Source organism: Mustela erminea, chromosome 18 (assembly GCF_009829155.1).
Source record: "Mustela erminea isolate mMusErm1 chromosome 18, mMusErm1.Pri, whole genome shotgun sequence".
Taxonomy (NCBI): domain Eukaryota; kingdom Metazoa; phylum Chordata; class Mammalia; order Carnivora; family Mustelidae; genus Mustela; species Mustela erminea.
In genome coordinates this window covers 36,306,144-36,320,048 of record NC_045631.1, presented here as the reverse complement: position 1 = coordinate 36,320,048, position 13,905 = coordinate 36,306,144, and the positions used below count along the sequence as shown (strand labels likewise).

The 13,905-nt window shown below is 53.7% G+C and overlaps 1 protein-coding gene across 1 annotated transcript; it reads right to left on the bottom strand.

Annotated features, from left to right (window-relative positions):
• Window positions 1-42: 42 nt before the first annotated feature.
• Window positions 43-12,949, bottom strand: LRRC59 (leucine rich repeat containing 59). Its single transcript, XM_032322774.1, has 7 exons — window positions 12,598-12,949; window positions 11,194-11,253; window positions 9,434-9,592; window positions 9,145-9,249; window positions 5,788-5,860; window positions 3,617-3,790; window positions 43-2,029 (listed from the first exon to the last, which is right to left on the bottom strand). Exons 1-7 carry the CDS (start codon window positions 12,700-12,702, stop codon window positions 1,785-1,787), a joined length of 921 nt encoding a protein of 306 aa, XP_032178665.1. The 5' UTR covers window positions 12,703-12,949; the 3' UTR covers window positions 43-1,784.
• Between the last annotated feature and the right edge of the window lie 956 nt (window positions 12,950-13,905).

The window sequence follows — 13,905 nt, the reverse complement described above, 5'->3', positions numbered from 1 at the left end:
ACCCTACCCCAGCAGCCCTCCAAACACAAAGGAACAAAGACAGACCACTCAGACACGTATTTAATAACTGTAGAAATCCACAAGAACCTCAGCTTCAAATCTCGAGATCACGAGGGAAATTCCCTCAGTGGGCTGGCTGGAGGGAGCCAGGTGTGCCCTGCCACCCTCTCACCCAGCCCCCCTGCTTGGGGGTCTGATCCCTGGGCTGACTCCCCATCCTCTTCATCTCATCTCACATACTATCTATTTTGTTTTAATAAAGCATTTGTACCAATGGCTCTGGAGCTTGGAGGAAGACTAAGGAATGTGTAGTGATTTCTGAGTAAGGTGTGGGTCCCTGCAGCAGAAATATCTGGGGACAGGGGGTGGGGGGGAACAAGTCACTCTTCCAGTATGAGGACAGTCAGGAGTGGCTGTCGCATCCAGGTGAGCCACAAAGGCTGAAAGCTGGGCCCCACCCTCTATCTCTGCATTATGACAGGATCTTGCTCTCCTGAGGAGACAAGCAGCCTACAGTTGGGAGTTTCAGTGAATGAGCACCAAGACAACCACACCTTATCCCTTCCTCTGGCTTCTGTGCAAAGAGGCCACAGAGCAAGAAGAGGCTGCATCTGGCAGGCAGGAGAACAGACGGCCCTCCCCCTCTCTGCACTAGCTGTTTGTAAACGCGCCACTTTCCAACTCCATGGTGCTACTTGTTTCCCTTTGTTGTGGAGGAACAGGGCCCAAACAGCGCTAAGGTTGGGACCCAAACAACGCTAAACCTCCAGCCCTATGAAACTTCAGTCTGCAGGCTGCCTCTGACTTTGTCACACCGATTACCGACAGCTGTCACAGACAGAATGGCTTTGTGACGGTCCACCTCCTTGTTTACTGGCAACCAGGGAGTTAATGCTCTAACAGAGCCAAGGAGCCTGGACCGTTTTGTGAAAGCCACAGGAGTCAGGGCAGGACGCTGTAGGAGCTGCCCCAGACCCTCCTGGCTGGGAGAATCCTATTTGTGGGACACAAAGCTGCCTACCGTCCTGAGAGTCTGCACTCCAGCCAAGAGACTGCTCGGTTCCGGGGCGAGTTCTCTTCTCTCCAGACGTTGTTAAGGAAGCAAAGTGATGGAAAGAGAGGATACTGGAGTGGGAGTCTAGTTCTGCCTCCAACTAGCTGGGAGACCGAAGGCAAGTCATGGAAGGCCTCAGTTTCCCTGTCTGCACGTGGTACTAATGGAATGGATGGTCCTGAAGTCCCTTTCACAGCCTGAGATTTTGTATGGTCATTAAAATGTCTGAGGTCCTTAAGAAAATAGGTATACCCTCCCCCGCCCCCCAATTTAGGCTAGATTTGCTGAGTATGGTGTTCCCTTCGTCCCCAATATCGCACTGCCTCCTGATCTGCCCTGGCTACGCAGGGAGGAATGAAAGAAAGGGTTTGTGACATACAAAAGTATAAATGTAGTGACAGCTGACCTGATCGTTTAGTAGAAACGAGCCTTGCCTTTACACAGCTTTGTGCAACAACTAGAAAAGGCCGTTTTTTTTCCTCTGCCCACCCCAAGCCTATTCCTTTAGGCATGCAGGTAAACTGTCCCCACCTCCCACTTCTCATTCCACCAGGGAACGCTGACTAAGGAACAAAGAAGTCCTACAGAGAGGAGATCTCAAGTACCAATCGGCAGCCACTGGATGACGGCAGGTAGATTTGATGCTAGAAAGAGGTTTGTGTCCAGCAGAACCCAATTCCATAGGAATCCAAGCTCCAAGGCTGGGAGGCAGCAGGTGTTGAGGACAAGCTCACTGCTGAGACTCGGTCTGCAGCACCCACTGCAGGATGTCGTGGCCACGCAGCCCCCGGAGCGCATTGTCGTAGATGGTGTTCACGCTGGCGCAGAGGGGCTGCCGCCGCAGCTCGGTCACCCGACAGGCCACCAGCCCGCCGGCCGCACACAGCAGCAGCAGCAGCAACAGCTTCAGCACGGCCCAGGACCTGCTGTGTCTCCGGGGAGGTGGCTTGCGGGGCCGAGAGCCAGACTTGGACTCTGCAGGGACAGAGGCACCGCAGATAGAAAGTTCCATCAGTCTGAGGAGACGCGCACTGTACCCAGCGACACTCGTCTCCCCGCGCGGACCCGCTCCACCCTCTTCCGCAATGAAGACCCCCAGGCCCCGAAGAGAAACTTTCAGGAACATCTGAGTTCTCATACACTCTGCTGACACGGAGACTGAGGCAGAAGTCCTCCCCCAGTGGCTCTCCAGGGAGCTTGCTTGGAACGAAAACTCATTCCAGGTGCCTCATGCAGCTCGTGGTCCCTGGGGTAACCCTCGGGGTCAGGGGACGGGCTTTTCAGGGGGCACTGAGCACGGGTAGCGTGCTGCTCATCTGGGGAAACAGGCGGAGATCTGTTATTGTTGTTCATGTCCTTATTCTAGAAGAGGAGGCACATAAAAAGCAAGCCCAGGGGCACCAGGGTGGCACACATCGGTTAAACGACCGACTCTTGGTTCTGCTCAGGTCACAATCTCGGGGTCATGGGACTGAGCCTTGCATTGGGCTGCGCCCTCAGCGCGGAGTCTGCTTGAGTCTCTCTCCCTCTGCCGCTGCCGCTTGTGGGCATGCTTGCTCACTCACTCTCTCAAATAATCCTAAAAACAACCTGGGAAGGTGAGCTAACACCCTGTCAACGGTGACTGCTGCTGGGTGTGGGGGATTACAGGTGATTGCCATTTTCTGAGATATATATGGAACTTTTTTAGTTCTCTGGGATGAACATATATATATTGCATTTCTAATTTTTTTTTAAAAAATTGATTTTGAGATTGTTTTAAACCAAACTTTAAAAATCTTGACGGAGTGCCCACATGCCAAGAACTGCATGATCCTGTCACATAGATTTTCACTTAAGGCTGCCCTATAAGGAGGTCCGATCCTCGTTTTACACAAGGAAACAAAAAAGTGGCTAGGCAACTTGCTCAAGGCCGGCAAGGGCGAGCAGCAGTGCCCCTGGCCTCGGCCCACCCGACAGGGCTCCTTCCGCCCTCAGTTGCCTCTCTGTTGGGGGCCCCCACTGACCCAGAGGGTATGCAACCCCCCGCTGCACACAGAGTCGTTATCACCTCACCAACTCAACTGGACACATTCAGGCAAAACGTTAGCGTGTTTTTTATACTACACGGTTCCCTGAACACAGCCAAAGGATTCCGCTGGTGTTCAAGCAGAAAGAGAGCGAGCGCTCTGCTCTGACCTAGAGAGAGAAGCAGAGACAGTGCCAGCCTCCCCAGGACGGTACTGGCACTCAAGATGCCACCTGCACATCACAGAGTCACAGACGACGTGAGGGGCTTTGAAGGGCACTGTCCTTGCCTTGTTGCAATTCTAGCATCTAACCCTGACAGGAAGGGCAGCTCCCTGTTCAGGGAAGGCGCTCAGCCACCTCTGACCGAATGCCCTGGGGCAACACGGCAGCAGAGCACCTGCTCCCCAGGACGACCCCCAACCCAGCCACCAAACCCTCCAAGCTTCCCCGGGCCTCAGAGCCTGCTCGATCTGACCTCGGGGGCTGCTTCACACACTCACTCCTCTGCCCTCACTGCACCCCAGCAGGAGCCCTGTGACTGCGAACACGTACTCGGGGCCTGATTCGTCTCCTTCTTGGGCTTCTTCTCCTGCTCCCGCTTGGCTGCCTTGAGGGCGTCGTACTCCTTCCTCCGGCGCTCCTTCTCTTCTGCCTTCTCCCGCTTCCGCAGCTCCCGCTCCTGAGCCTCCTTAGCCCGCTGCTTGGCCTCCCGCTTCTTCTCGGCCTCTACCGGAAAATGCACCCCGAAATGACTACTCGCCCATACACCTGCAAGAATGCTTTCCCAAGGAACTAAAAGCTGGGGTTCAGCCTCCCTTCCCTTAGGCCGCAGGTCACTTAAGCTATATTAGGGGAAAAGGCAGTCTCTCTGCTCTCAGGGAAGCCACTCTCAGGGTTTACTGAATGGATTAAAGGGGTCCAAGCCCCGAGCAGCAGAGAGATTAGGGAGACATAACAAGGGGCATGGGTGACGAGCTGGAGGGTTCAGAAAGCACACGAGTGACAGCCTTCTACAACTCTGCTGTCAGGAGAAGAGACACCAGGGGTGTGGGTTCTATGGGATTCCTATCCTCCCAGCCTCAAAAAGGAACGTGGCACGGGAAGGCCAAGGAAGAAGAGAAAGCGAGTGCTCAAGTTCACCATGAGAGAAGATGGAAGTGTTTTGCTGAGAAAGCAAGACTAACAATTTGTCAGAGGGTAAACTCCAGACCTCACCTCAGGAGTCTGTGGCGCCTTCTGATTTACTTCACGGTTCAAGTGCATTCACATCCAGTACCCAACTCAGAAATCACCGGCTTCTAAAAATGCACTTCCCAATGAGTTATTTGGAAGCATGAAGCACATTTTTCCAAAGCCAGAATGCCACAAATTAGGGAGTTAAAAGTCCCTTAACAGCTTAAAAGCCTATCTGACCCATAATGTGGCTGAAGAGCAGTATGCTAAGTACTGGAGCTTTCCACTGGTTTTCCACGTACAAAGAAGCTCCAAGTTCCAGCTGGGCACTGAGAACGCCAAGGGCACTTACACCCAGCCTGGAGAGAGCACATGGCAGCAGGAAGTCAAGCAGCCGTGGCTCAAGGAAACACGGCATCATGGGACCATACATGTAAAAGGGCCCGGAATCACTTGGGCTCCATCTCAGGCTTCGCCTAGAACCAGCACTACACCCGTCCCTCCCCAACCCCGCAAGTCCTCCAGCAACAAGTGCCCGCTGCCCACCAAGCCTTACTCGGGATACAGTGGGGAGGACAAGTCAGGTTCCAGCGCCTAAAGCTTCCTAGAGATGGAGACAAGTGAACAAACCGTACATGATGTGTGCCAGAGAGAGAGTGACAGAGATTGTGAGGGAGAGACAGGCGGGATGGAGGCCCAAGTCTGGGTGCTTCTGGGGGGGTTACAGCAAAGCTAAGGGAACCTGTGAGCAGACCTGAGGAAGCACACAAACCCAGCTGTGTAAGGAGCTGAGGGAAGAGCAACCCAGCCCAGGCCCTGAAGTGAGCGCAGCCTCGGTGTGCTCCAGCAACAGCAGGGGCTCGTGTGGCTGGGGCTACCAGCACTCTGTCCCCAGGGTGTGGGACGGAGCGGGAGAAGCAAGCAGGCTGGGGCCACGGCGAGACTTGTTAGCCCCGGGATGATGTCTGAATGTCATCCTAAGTTCCAGCAGAAGCCATCAGAATGCTGTAAGCAAAGAGCAGCATGATTGACTTGTTTTAGAAAGATCACTGTGGCTGCCAGGTAGAGGGTGCACGAGTGTGCCAAAAGGCCACGGAGCTGAGAAGCACCAGGACTGGCTACAGCAGGGGGGCTGAGTCCTGGGGCGGCCTGGCAGGGAGGGAGCATCACACTAGGACTTGCTAACACACTGGATATTGGAGTAACTGAACAATGGAATCCTGGCCATCTTTCTTTCCAGTTTCAGGCTTGAGCAGGTACAGGAACAGGGACTGCCTACCAGAGGGGAGCTCTGGGGAGGGCTTGAAGGAGATGCTCTTGACATTATTTAACCTCTGATGCCTCTTAACCCTCCTAGCAGGCTAGAGGGCTCTGGAGCTCAGTGAGCGAGCCAGGCCTGGGGACAGACCTGTCGGACAGAGAGGACGTTGACTACTGCCACACGGTCCCCTGCTGCTCTGTCGCCGCTTCCAGGGTCCCTAGCCCCTGCCACAGGGGAGTCAGCAGCTGCAGAAGGATGGGAAGACAGCTGAAGGGGGGATGGCACGTACCTCGTTCTACTTCCAGCCGCCGCTGCCTCTCTCGCTCCTGATCAGCCTGGACAGCCTTCATGTGCTGTAACACCTGCAGGAGGGAGAGAGGTGAAGTGCTAGGAGCCAGGGAAGCCACAGAGCACACGTCCACTCCAGAGGCTCCAAGGGGCCCCCTGCTCTTTTCAGGCTGGCACAGCCCCAGGCAACGCAGAGGGAAGGCAGGCAATCCTGTCCCTGTCTCCCAACTTACACCGCCAGCCTTAGCTGCAAACGGGTCATTCGAGCCCAGGCCACTAAAGCTGTGAGCAGATGCCAAATGGAGTGTATCAAGGGTCCTGCTCTGTAGTTACTGTCACACATGTGGTCTCCCGTCAACCTCCAGCAGCTCTGCTGCCGAGCTTCCCACCCTGGCTCCCTTATGCAAGCTCCCCGCCTCCCTATCTAGAAAGGCGTCTTCCCTCTCCTGGTCTCAACACTAGGGTCTTGAGGGTGGAGACTGCTGTCCTCTCTGCCAGCTAGACACTCAATACTAAGTTTGATGAACGATTGCTTGGCTCCCCATTTCAAGAGGCAAAAAACCAAGGCGGGCAGGGGGGTGGCGGTAGGGATGATCTGTCCACGTTACATGGCTTCAAAGTAGCACAGCTTAGAGTACAGGTCTTCTGAGCTCCTGGGCCAGAGCCTGTCCCACTCATGTTAGCACACAGGGCAAGGGAGCCTCTAGGAGGAAGGGAAGCACCATGCAGCCCACTTAGCAGACAAAGCCCTAGTGCCCAGTCCTTGTCCACTCAATCATGGGTGGCTTCTGACTCCGACAGCCCCAGAAATTCTCATTACAGCCATGGGTAGAAGAAGAGGTGAAAAGACTATTTTTTAGTTTGTTTGTATCTTTAGAAGCTAGTATCCCTTGGATGTAGAGGACAGTGCAAGCTTAAAGCCCAGCGCAATCCTGACTCTACCACTTCCTAACCGTGTGACCTTAGCAAGTGACTTCCCTTCTCAGGCTTCCTGCAAGAGCCTGCTTTGAAGCCACAAGGAACCCTGTCCCAGGCCTTGAACCTGCTGCAACCTCTCGGAAGGGAATCAAGCTCACTAAACAATGGCCACTCAACAAGGAGTGCAGATCTGTCGAAGGTCAAGCCTGATGGCGGCAGGCAACCCAAGTTCAAAGTCACCATCTCACTCTGAACTCCAAATACTAAATAAACACCAACCATTCTGGTGGTTTTAAGGGGTATACCGGTGGCTAAATAAAGAGCAGAGAGGTTTGAGACACATCTCTTTTCACCCGGGCTCCCCTACATCAGGAGTTCTATGACAGCTCAGAAATGGGAGCAACACCTCTAGTGTGGACCATGAGCCCTGAAGGGCAGACACCATCCATCTGTGCCAGTCCAAGGCATACAGTAAGCCCTTGATAAATACCATCCAGCTAACAAATTATTTTTAAAAGGTGCTGTACTCTGCTCCAAGCTTATCACTTATACCCACACGAGGTCAGAGCTGGGGAGGTCTAAGCTAACTCCTGGGGACAAGTGACCTCATTCCGGCTGGCCCAAGCCACTCTGCTATGACGCCTAATGGTGTGCCACACACCAGAGTCTGTGCTGGGCCATGGTGCCAGGGAGCACGGCTTCAGAGACCATACCCACAAGGCAGTAGCGGGCTCGCTCTGGAAGCTGTATGCTAACACTAAACATCTTGGTGCTCAAAAAAATGATCTTTGAGGGGCGCCTGGGTGGCTCACAGGCATCTGCCTTCAGCTCGGGTCATGATCCCAGGGTCCTCGGATGGAGCCCCACATCAGGCTCCCTGCTCAGCAGGAAGCCTGCTTCTCCCTCTCCCATTCCCCCTGCTTGCGCTCCCTCTCTTGCTATGTCTCTGTCAAATACATAAATAAATAAACAATCTTTGAGGAATATCGGCACTTTCATACAGTTTAACGTACTATTAGTTGAATGAACATGTAGGTAAATAAAATGGGTGTGCATAGGGAGCGTTTCGTGTGTCAGGGGAGCGGAAGGGAGCTGTGCCTCCCAGGGCGATGAGGATCAGGAGGGGAAGCATAAAGCAAGAGGGACACAGGAGGAGGAGTGGTCGGTCACAGCACCTGCCGTCCTTCAGAACAGACAGCACTCCTAAGCACCGGGGCCGCACTGATCACTTCTACTGTTCTCTGCCAAGGGCTACCGGGCCACACTGACCTTGTACCTGGTGTCCTGTGACAATGGGTGGGACACAAGATGAGACTTTCTAAGAAGCCCTGAACTAACGGTAAGAAAAGAAAGGCCGTTATTCCTGGGATTCGCCTAAAGACCCACTGTGCCCCCATTCCACTTCCCTTAATTCTAGCATTTAAAGTTGAAGTGTTTCGAGTCCTTTCTGTTCCTCATGCCTCCTAGACAAGGCCAAGTAAGCCATCTGGCGCTCAGCTGTTCTAAAGCTGGAGGGAAAAAGTGACCGTGGCTGGTGTTAAGAGAGATGCAGTGCAAGGCGTGGGGCGCCTGGGGGACTCAATTGGTTAAGCGTCTGACTCTTGATTTCGGCTCAGGTAGCAATCTCAGGGTTATGAGACTGAGCTCCGCATAGGACTCCGCACTAAGAGTGGAGCCTGCTTGGGATCCTCTCCCTTGGCCTCTGCGCCTTCCCTCTCATACACAGTCTCTTGCTAAAAATAAAAATTCTTAAAAAAAAAAAAAAAAAAAAAGTGCGAGGCATCTTCAGTCCTGTTGGCGATGCCTGTCTTCCATGCTGCCTTTAGTTCCTCCTACATCAGACAACTTGACTGAAATCAAATGTCAGATCTGCCCAGGATGTGTCTGCTTACAGGTATAAGCTTACGAATATTAACAACACTTTTATTATCAAAATTCCTACAATACCCGTGACTCAGATAATCTTCTTGTCCAATTAAAGAACTGTCAATGGTGTGATGTTGGATTAGGCAAGGTCCTGGTTTCTTTAAGATTTTATTTATCAGACAGAGAAAGCACACACGCGAGCGCACAAGCAAGGGGTGCAGCAGAAGCAGGCTCCCTACTGAGCAGGGAGCCCGATATGGGACTTGATCCCAGGACCCTCTGACCATGACCTGAGCCAAAGACAGATGCGTAACTGACTGAGCCACCCAGGCGCCCTGAGGTGCTGGTTTCTTAAGAATGGAAGTTTTGCAACAGAGAAGCTTTTCTACTTGTAAAAGCAACACAAACAAAGGTCCCTCTACCTGACTGGCCGCTAGCAGCCCTATTTCACTGAGACCTCAATGCTGGAAACCTCGAACAGCTACAGGTGCCCCAGGAGGGGAAGAAACAAGAGGAGGCAGCAGCGAGTCCCAGGGGACTGAGCGGGGGAGGCCCCGGGGAGCTCCGTGCTTACCTTGTTGGCACACTGCTTGCACTGCTTCTCATCCAGGCAATCCCCTGCCACTTTGGCCAGGGCAGGATCCAGGGGGTTATCCTTCAGGTCCAGCCACTTCAGGCTCTGAAGAGACAGGACAGAGAGGCTGCTCAAGCCCCTCAAGCTGAAGGAGCCAGAAGCAAGCCTCTGACTTCCAAGGCGGCAGCACCACGGTGGGGTCCCTGCGGGCCACGCGCACGGCTGTGCCCCGCCCGTCCCCAGGCCCTCTGCCTCACCTGGCACCAAACACTGGTTTGTGAGCTGTTACCTTGAGCTGAGCGAAGCTGACAGGCAGGGTCACCAGCCTGTTGTTGAGGAGATCCAGGTGCTGGAGGTTGACCAGACGGCCAAAGTCGGCCGGCAGCTGCTGCAGTTTATTCTTGCTCAGGTCCAGCTTCACCAGGTGTGTGAGGCCGCAGAAATCCGCCTAGGACCCAGACATGGAACACCTCAGCCCTGGGCCCACTCCTCCGAGGGAGATGCCAGAGCCCTGGAGGTGGAGGCAGCTTTGTGGAAAGCCCGACCCCACCTGCCCCAAGCTCTTCTGCCTGCAAGGAGATGCAGCCGACAACCAGCACTTCTGCAGGGGAAGCAGTGAGCTGCTTCCGTCCAAGGACTTGGCACCAAGTCGGCACAAAATAAGTGTGTGTTCCCTCATGCTCCGTGCACCCTCCAACCCAACCTCCACATTGCTCCTGGAGGGACAAGGGACCTCTTCGGCCCCCCAACGGCACCCTGTGCTCTCCTTCCACGGGGGCAGTCAAAGTGCATGGGGACCATCCAGTTCCCTAAAACAATGGTGCGCCCTCAGGCACTCATATCAAACAAACTGTATAAAAAAAAGTGGCATTCTCTGTTCTTTGCAGCACCTAGCATAGCACCTATCTGCGGCACTGCTCCCACCTTGGCGCAGAGGCACTGCTCATGCTCTCTGGGGATCTGTAACTGCCAGCGTATCGGCTCTGCCAAGGAGGGCACAAACAGCTGAACTCACTCGGACTGAAAAGCGCACAGCGGGGGGCAGCGCGGGGGGACTGCGGACAACATGCACAGCAGCGGCAGGTACTGGCCACCATACTTTCACTAGACATGAAATGCTGCCTAGAAGCAGTGGGATTTTGGATGCCTTCTCAGTGAGAAATGGTTCTTGCTGAGCTGCGGGAAGATGCTAGAGATAATGAGCAAGGCCCAAGGGGAATACTGACAGGAGAACAGACTAATGACCCAAGGAAGAAACCGCCAACTTCTGAGACCCGATCCCGGAGCGGAGCCCAGTGGAGCTGAGCAGGGAGTGACACGGCCAGAGTGATTGCTGGCAAAGACAACAACGGCAACAAACTCGGTCCTGACACTGACAGCATGCTGCTCTGAAGCACAGACCAGCCGTCACCCAGGAGCAGCTAAAGGGCTGAACCACTCTGGGGCCTACACAGATAAAGGACCGTGTACTGAAGACATCGCAAAGCATATAATGGAGAAGGAGAACTGGGAGTTGTGCAAGAAAAATCGAAAGGACCTGACCACAGGCTGGATGTGTCAAACAAAAAAGCATCTCAAGTAATTCAAGAGCTGGGAGAATAATAATACAGTAGTCCCCAAAAGCCACATCTTTTTTCCTGTTCCTCATCAAAAGATACACACGGAAGCTGTTCATAAGCAGCTTTTTCCCTAGAAATCAGAGGGACTTACAGAATGTCCTCTCCTCTCCTCTCCACAATAGGGAGGGTAAACTATCTTTCAAAGGAATAATATAAGGGAGGAAAAAAGATGACCCCACTAAGTGATCAGCCAGCATTCTGTCGACTTTAGTTTTTCAAGGCCTGACCTTCCAACTGTTCTAAAGAATGAAACCTCTACCGTGCTTCCTTTCCTGCTGAGACAAACCACTCCACCCCACCCCCAGCAAGCTCCCCTTCAGTCACAGCTTGGCTGCAGGCCTGTCCTGAAATTACAACTCTAAAGACATAACACCCTCAAACAAGAAGCATCACGGCTCTACAAGGAAGCGTGCCCGCCTGCCAGTCTTACCGGGAGACTAGTCAGCTTATTGCAGGACAGGTCCAGCACGGTGGCCTTCGGGAGGGCAGCCTAGGAAAAGGAACGAGAACACAATGTCAGACCAACACATGGAATGGTTCAGTGACATGAAGCCTTCTCCAGAGAAAATTCCCACAATTAGGAAGGCCTTTAAAAATTAGCACTCAAATATAATGGAATAGGGGTGCCTAAGTGGCTCAGTGGGTTAAAGCCTCTGCCTTTGGCTCAGGTCATGATCCCAGGGTCCTGGGATCCAGCCCCGCATCGGGCTCTCCGCTCGTCGGGGAGCCTGCTTCTTCCTCTCTCTCTGCCTGCCTCTCTGCCTACTTGTGATCTCTGTCTGTCAAATAAATAAATAAAATCTTTAAAAATATATATGTATATAATGTAATAGTAATAATAATATAACAGCTGCATGTGTCAACATTTACTATCTACCAAGGATCTTACACTCCAATCTTAATCCTCACAAGCCTGTAAAATGGGAACTATTACCACCATTTTATTAATGAGGAAATCTATGGGCTTAAAGGTTAACCAGCTTGCCAAGGGCAGGGAGGTGGCTCTTAAGCAATGGAACTGGAATATGGACTGGAAACCTGTTCTAACCTCCATACTACAGAGCCAAGCGCCAAAGGCAAACGTAATTCATTAAGGGCAGGAAAGCGTAGGTCACCCAAAGTGACCCCAGTGTGCTGGTGCCGGAAGGAAACCTGATGGGAAAAGCAGGGATTGTGATCTAACTCCACTTTTGGCAACAGACCAGTTTGATTTTCCTGGGACCTCAGGTCTCAGTTTCATGGCTGGGAGTGTGAGAGTGGAGGGGTGGTGGGGTGGGCAGCAGCAACTGGATTCCAGCCAGTTGAGGCTGTGCTGGGAAGAGCACTAGCCAACCAAGCAGTGACACTACACGTTCTTCAAGGAAGGATGTCTCAGGGCAGGGACAACCAGCTGGGATGGCCCTCTTCCTAGAAATGCAAAGTTCCGGGCCACACCCAGGTCTACCCAGAGGCCTACTTCTCTAGAGGAGTCATTCATTCATTGATTCATTCATTCTCCGAACAGCCAGCAAGCACTCCGTGGGCGCCTACTTTGAGTCAAACACGGAGCTGAGCGCTGTGAAAGCTCCCGAGATGGGAGGGGAGATTCACCCCTGACCCGTAAACAGCCCAGGACCGAACGGCCAGCGCCTTCTCATCTTCTGGAACTGCGCCAAAGTGACACGTGTACATCCCAGGAAGAAAACTGGGGGCAGAGGGGGACTCCCCGGGAACTAAGTCCCACTCCTTCCACCTAGTTTTAAGATCTGGAAAGTGAGGCGTTGGAAAGGAGGCGGCCCGCACAGAGGCCAGCGCCGTCTCCGGCGACACCTGGGCCTGGCGGGGCTGTACTGACCAGCTCCTTGACGGGGACCTCGTTCAGGTCGCTGAGGCTCAGGTCCAGCTCGTTGCCGTCCAGCTTGTCGCGGAGGTTCCCGCCCTTGCTACCGGCCTTGGTCATGGTGACGCCGGCCGAGCGGTCCCGGCTCCGGGGGCTCCAACGGGCAGGAGACGGGCTGAGAAGCTGCTCGTCGGTTCAGTGGACTCGCACCCAACCGGCAAGGCCCGCGTCCTCCGCCGCCGCAGGTGCGAGACGCCGTCGTCCGCCCGACCGTCCGCTGCACTCTGAGCCCCGCGCCCCACTCCCACCCGTGCCGCCGCGACGACGACCACTTCCGTGTCCACGTCACCTTCCGCGGCCACTGAGACGGACGGGGCCAGAGCAGCCCGGGCGTGTGCGGGAACGCCATCTGGCGCCTAGGAGGGCGCATTGCAGTGGCCGCCGCCTTTGGAAGGGTGGCGTTCAAAGCTAGGAGTTCTGTTGCCCACCGGAGGCTCGGTTTTTTCCCCAATGGCCCAGGGTTCGCTACCGACGCTGGCAGCGCCAAGAGGCAAAAGGGCATGGGACTGGGCGCCAGAAGACCTGGGTTGCATCCAAAATTGACTTCATCAGATCACCCCCATTCCCCTGGATTAGAAGCCAAAACTGCAAGTCTTTCAAAATTGCTCCTTGTCCTCTTTACTTAATTCCCACATGATCATCATCCGGAAATTTCAGCCTCTTTATCTCTCTGAACTCCTCTTCCCTGCCCCAGCCTCTTGTCCAGGCCGCCATCACCTCGTGCATGGATTACTCTGAGTCTCTCTCCCTGCCACCCACCTCTACCGAACTGCCCAGATGATCGTTCTAAAAATATAACCAAGTCTTTCCTCTGCTTAAAACCTTTCAAACCTCCGGCTACCTCTAGAATATGGACTACTCTCCTTTCTAGACTGGTCCCTGCCTGCTTCTGCAGTCTCCTCACCATCCCCAGCCCCTCCCTGCCTGGGATGCTGTGTAGACTTCCATTAGGTGGCCTCTGATGTAGGAAGCAAAGGCAAAAGAAAATTATTAAATTTCCTTACTACTTACAGCCCACTGGTAAGTCCTTAAAACAGACAGAGTGACATTCCTCTCCAAACTCAGCTGCCTCCATGTTAATACCTTGTTGGAGGGCAAAGGAAGCCTGACCACCCCCCCAGCCCTCCACCCTGGCCCCAGGATCCTGTAAGACTGCTTCAACATAAAAAAAATTCCTTTGGAAACTTCCTTTATCTCTACCCCTCTACCCAATACACATTGGCAATCATCCCCCAAGCCTATGGCCCACCGATAGACATCTGA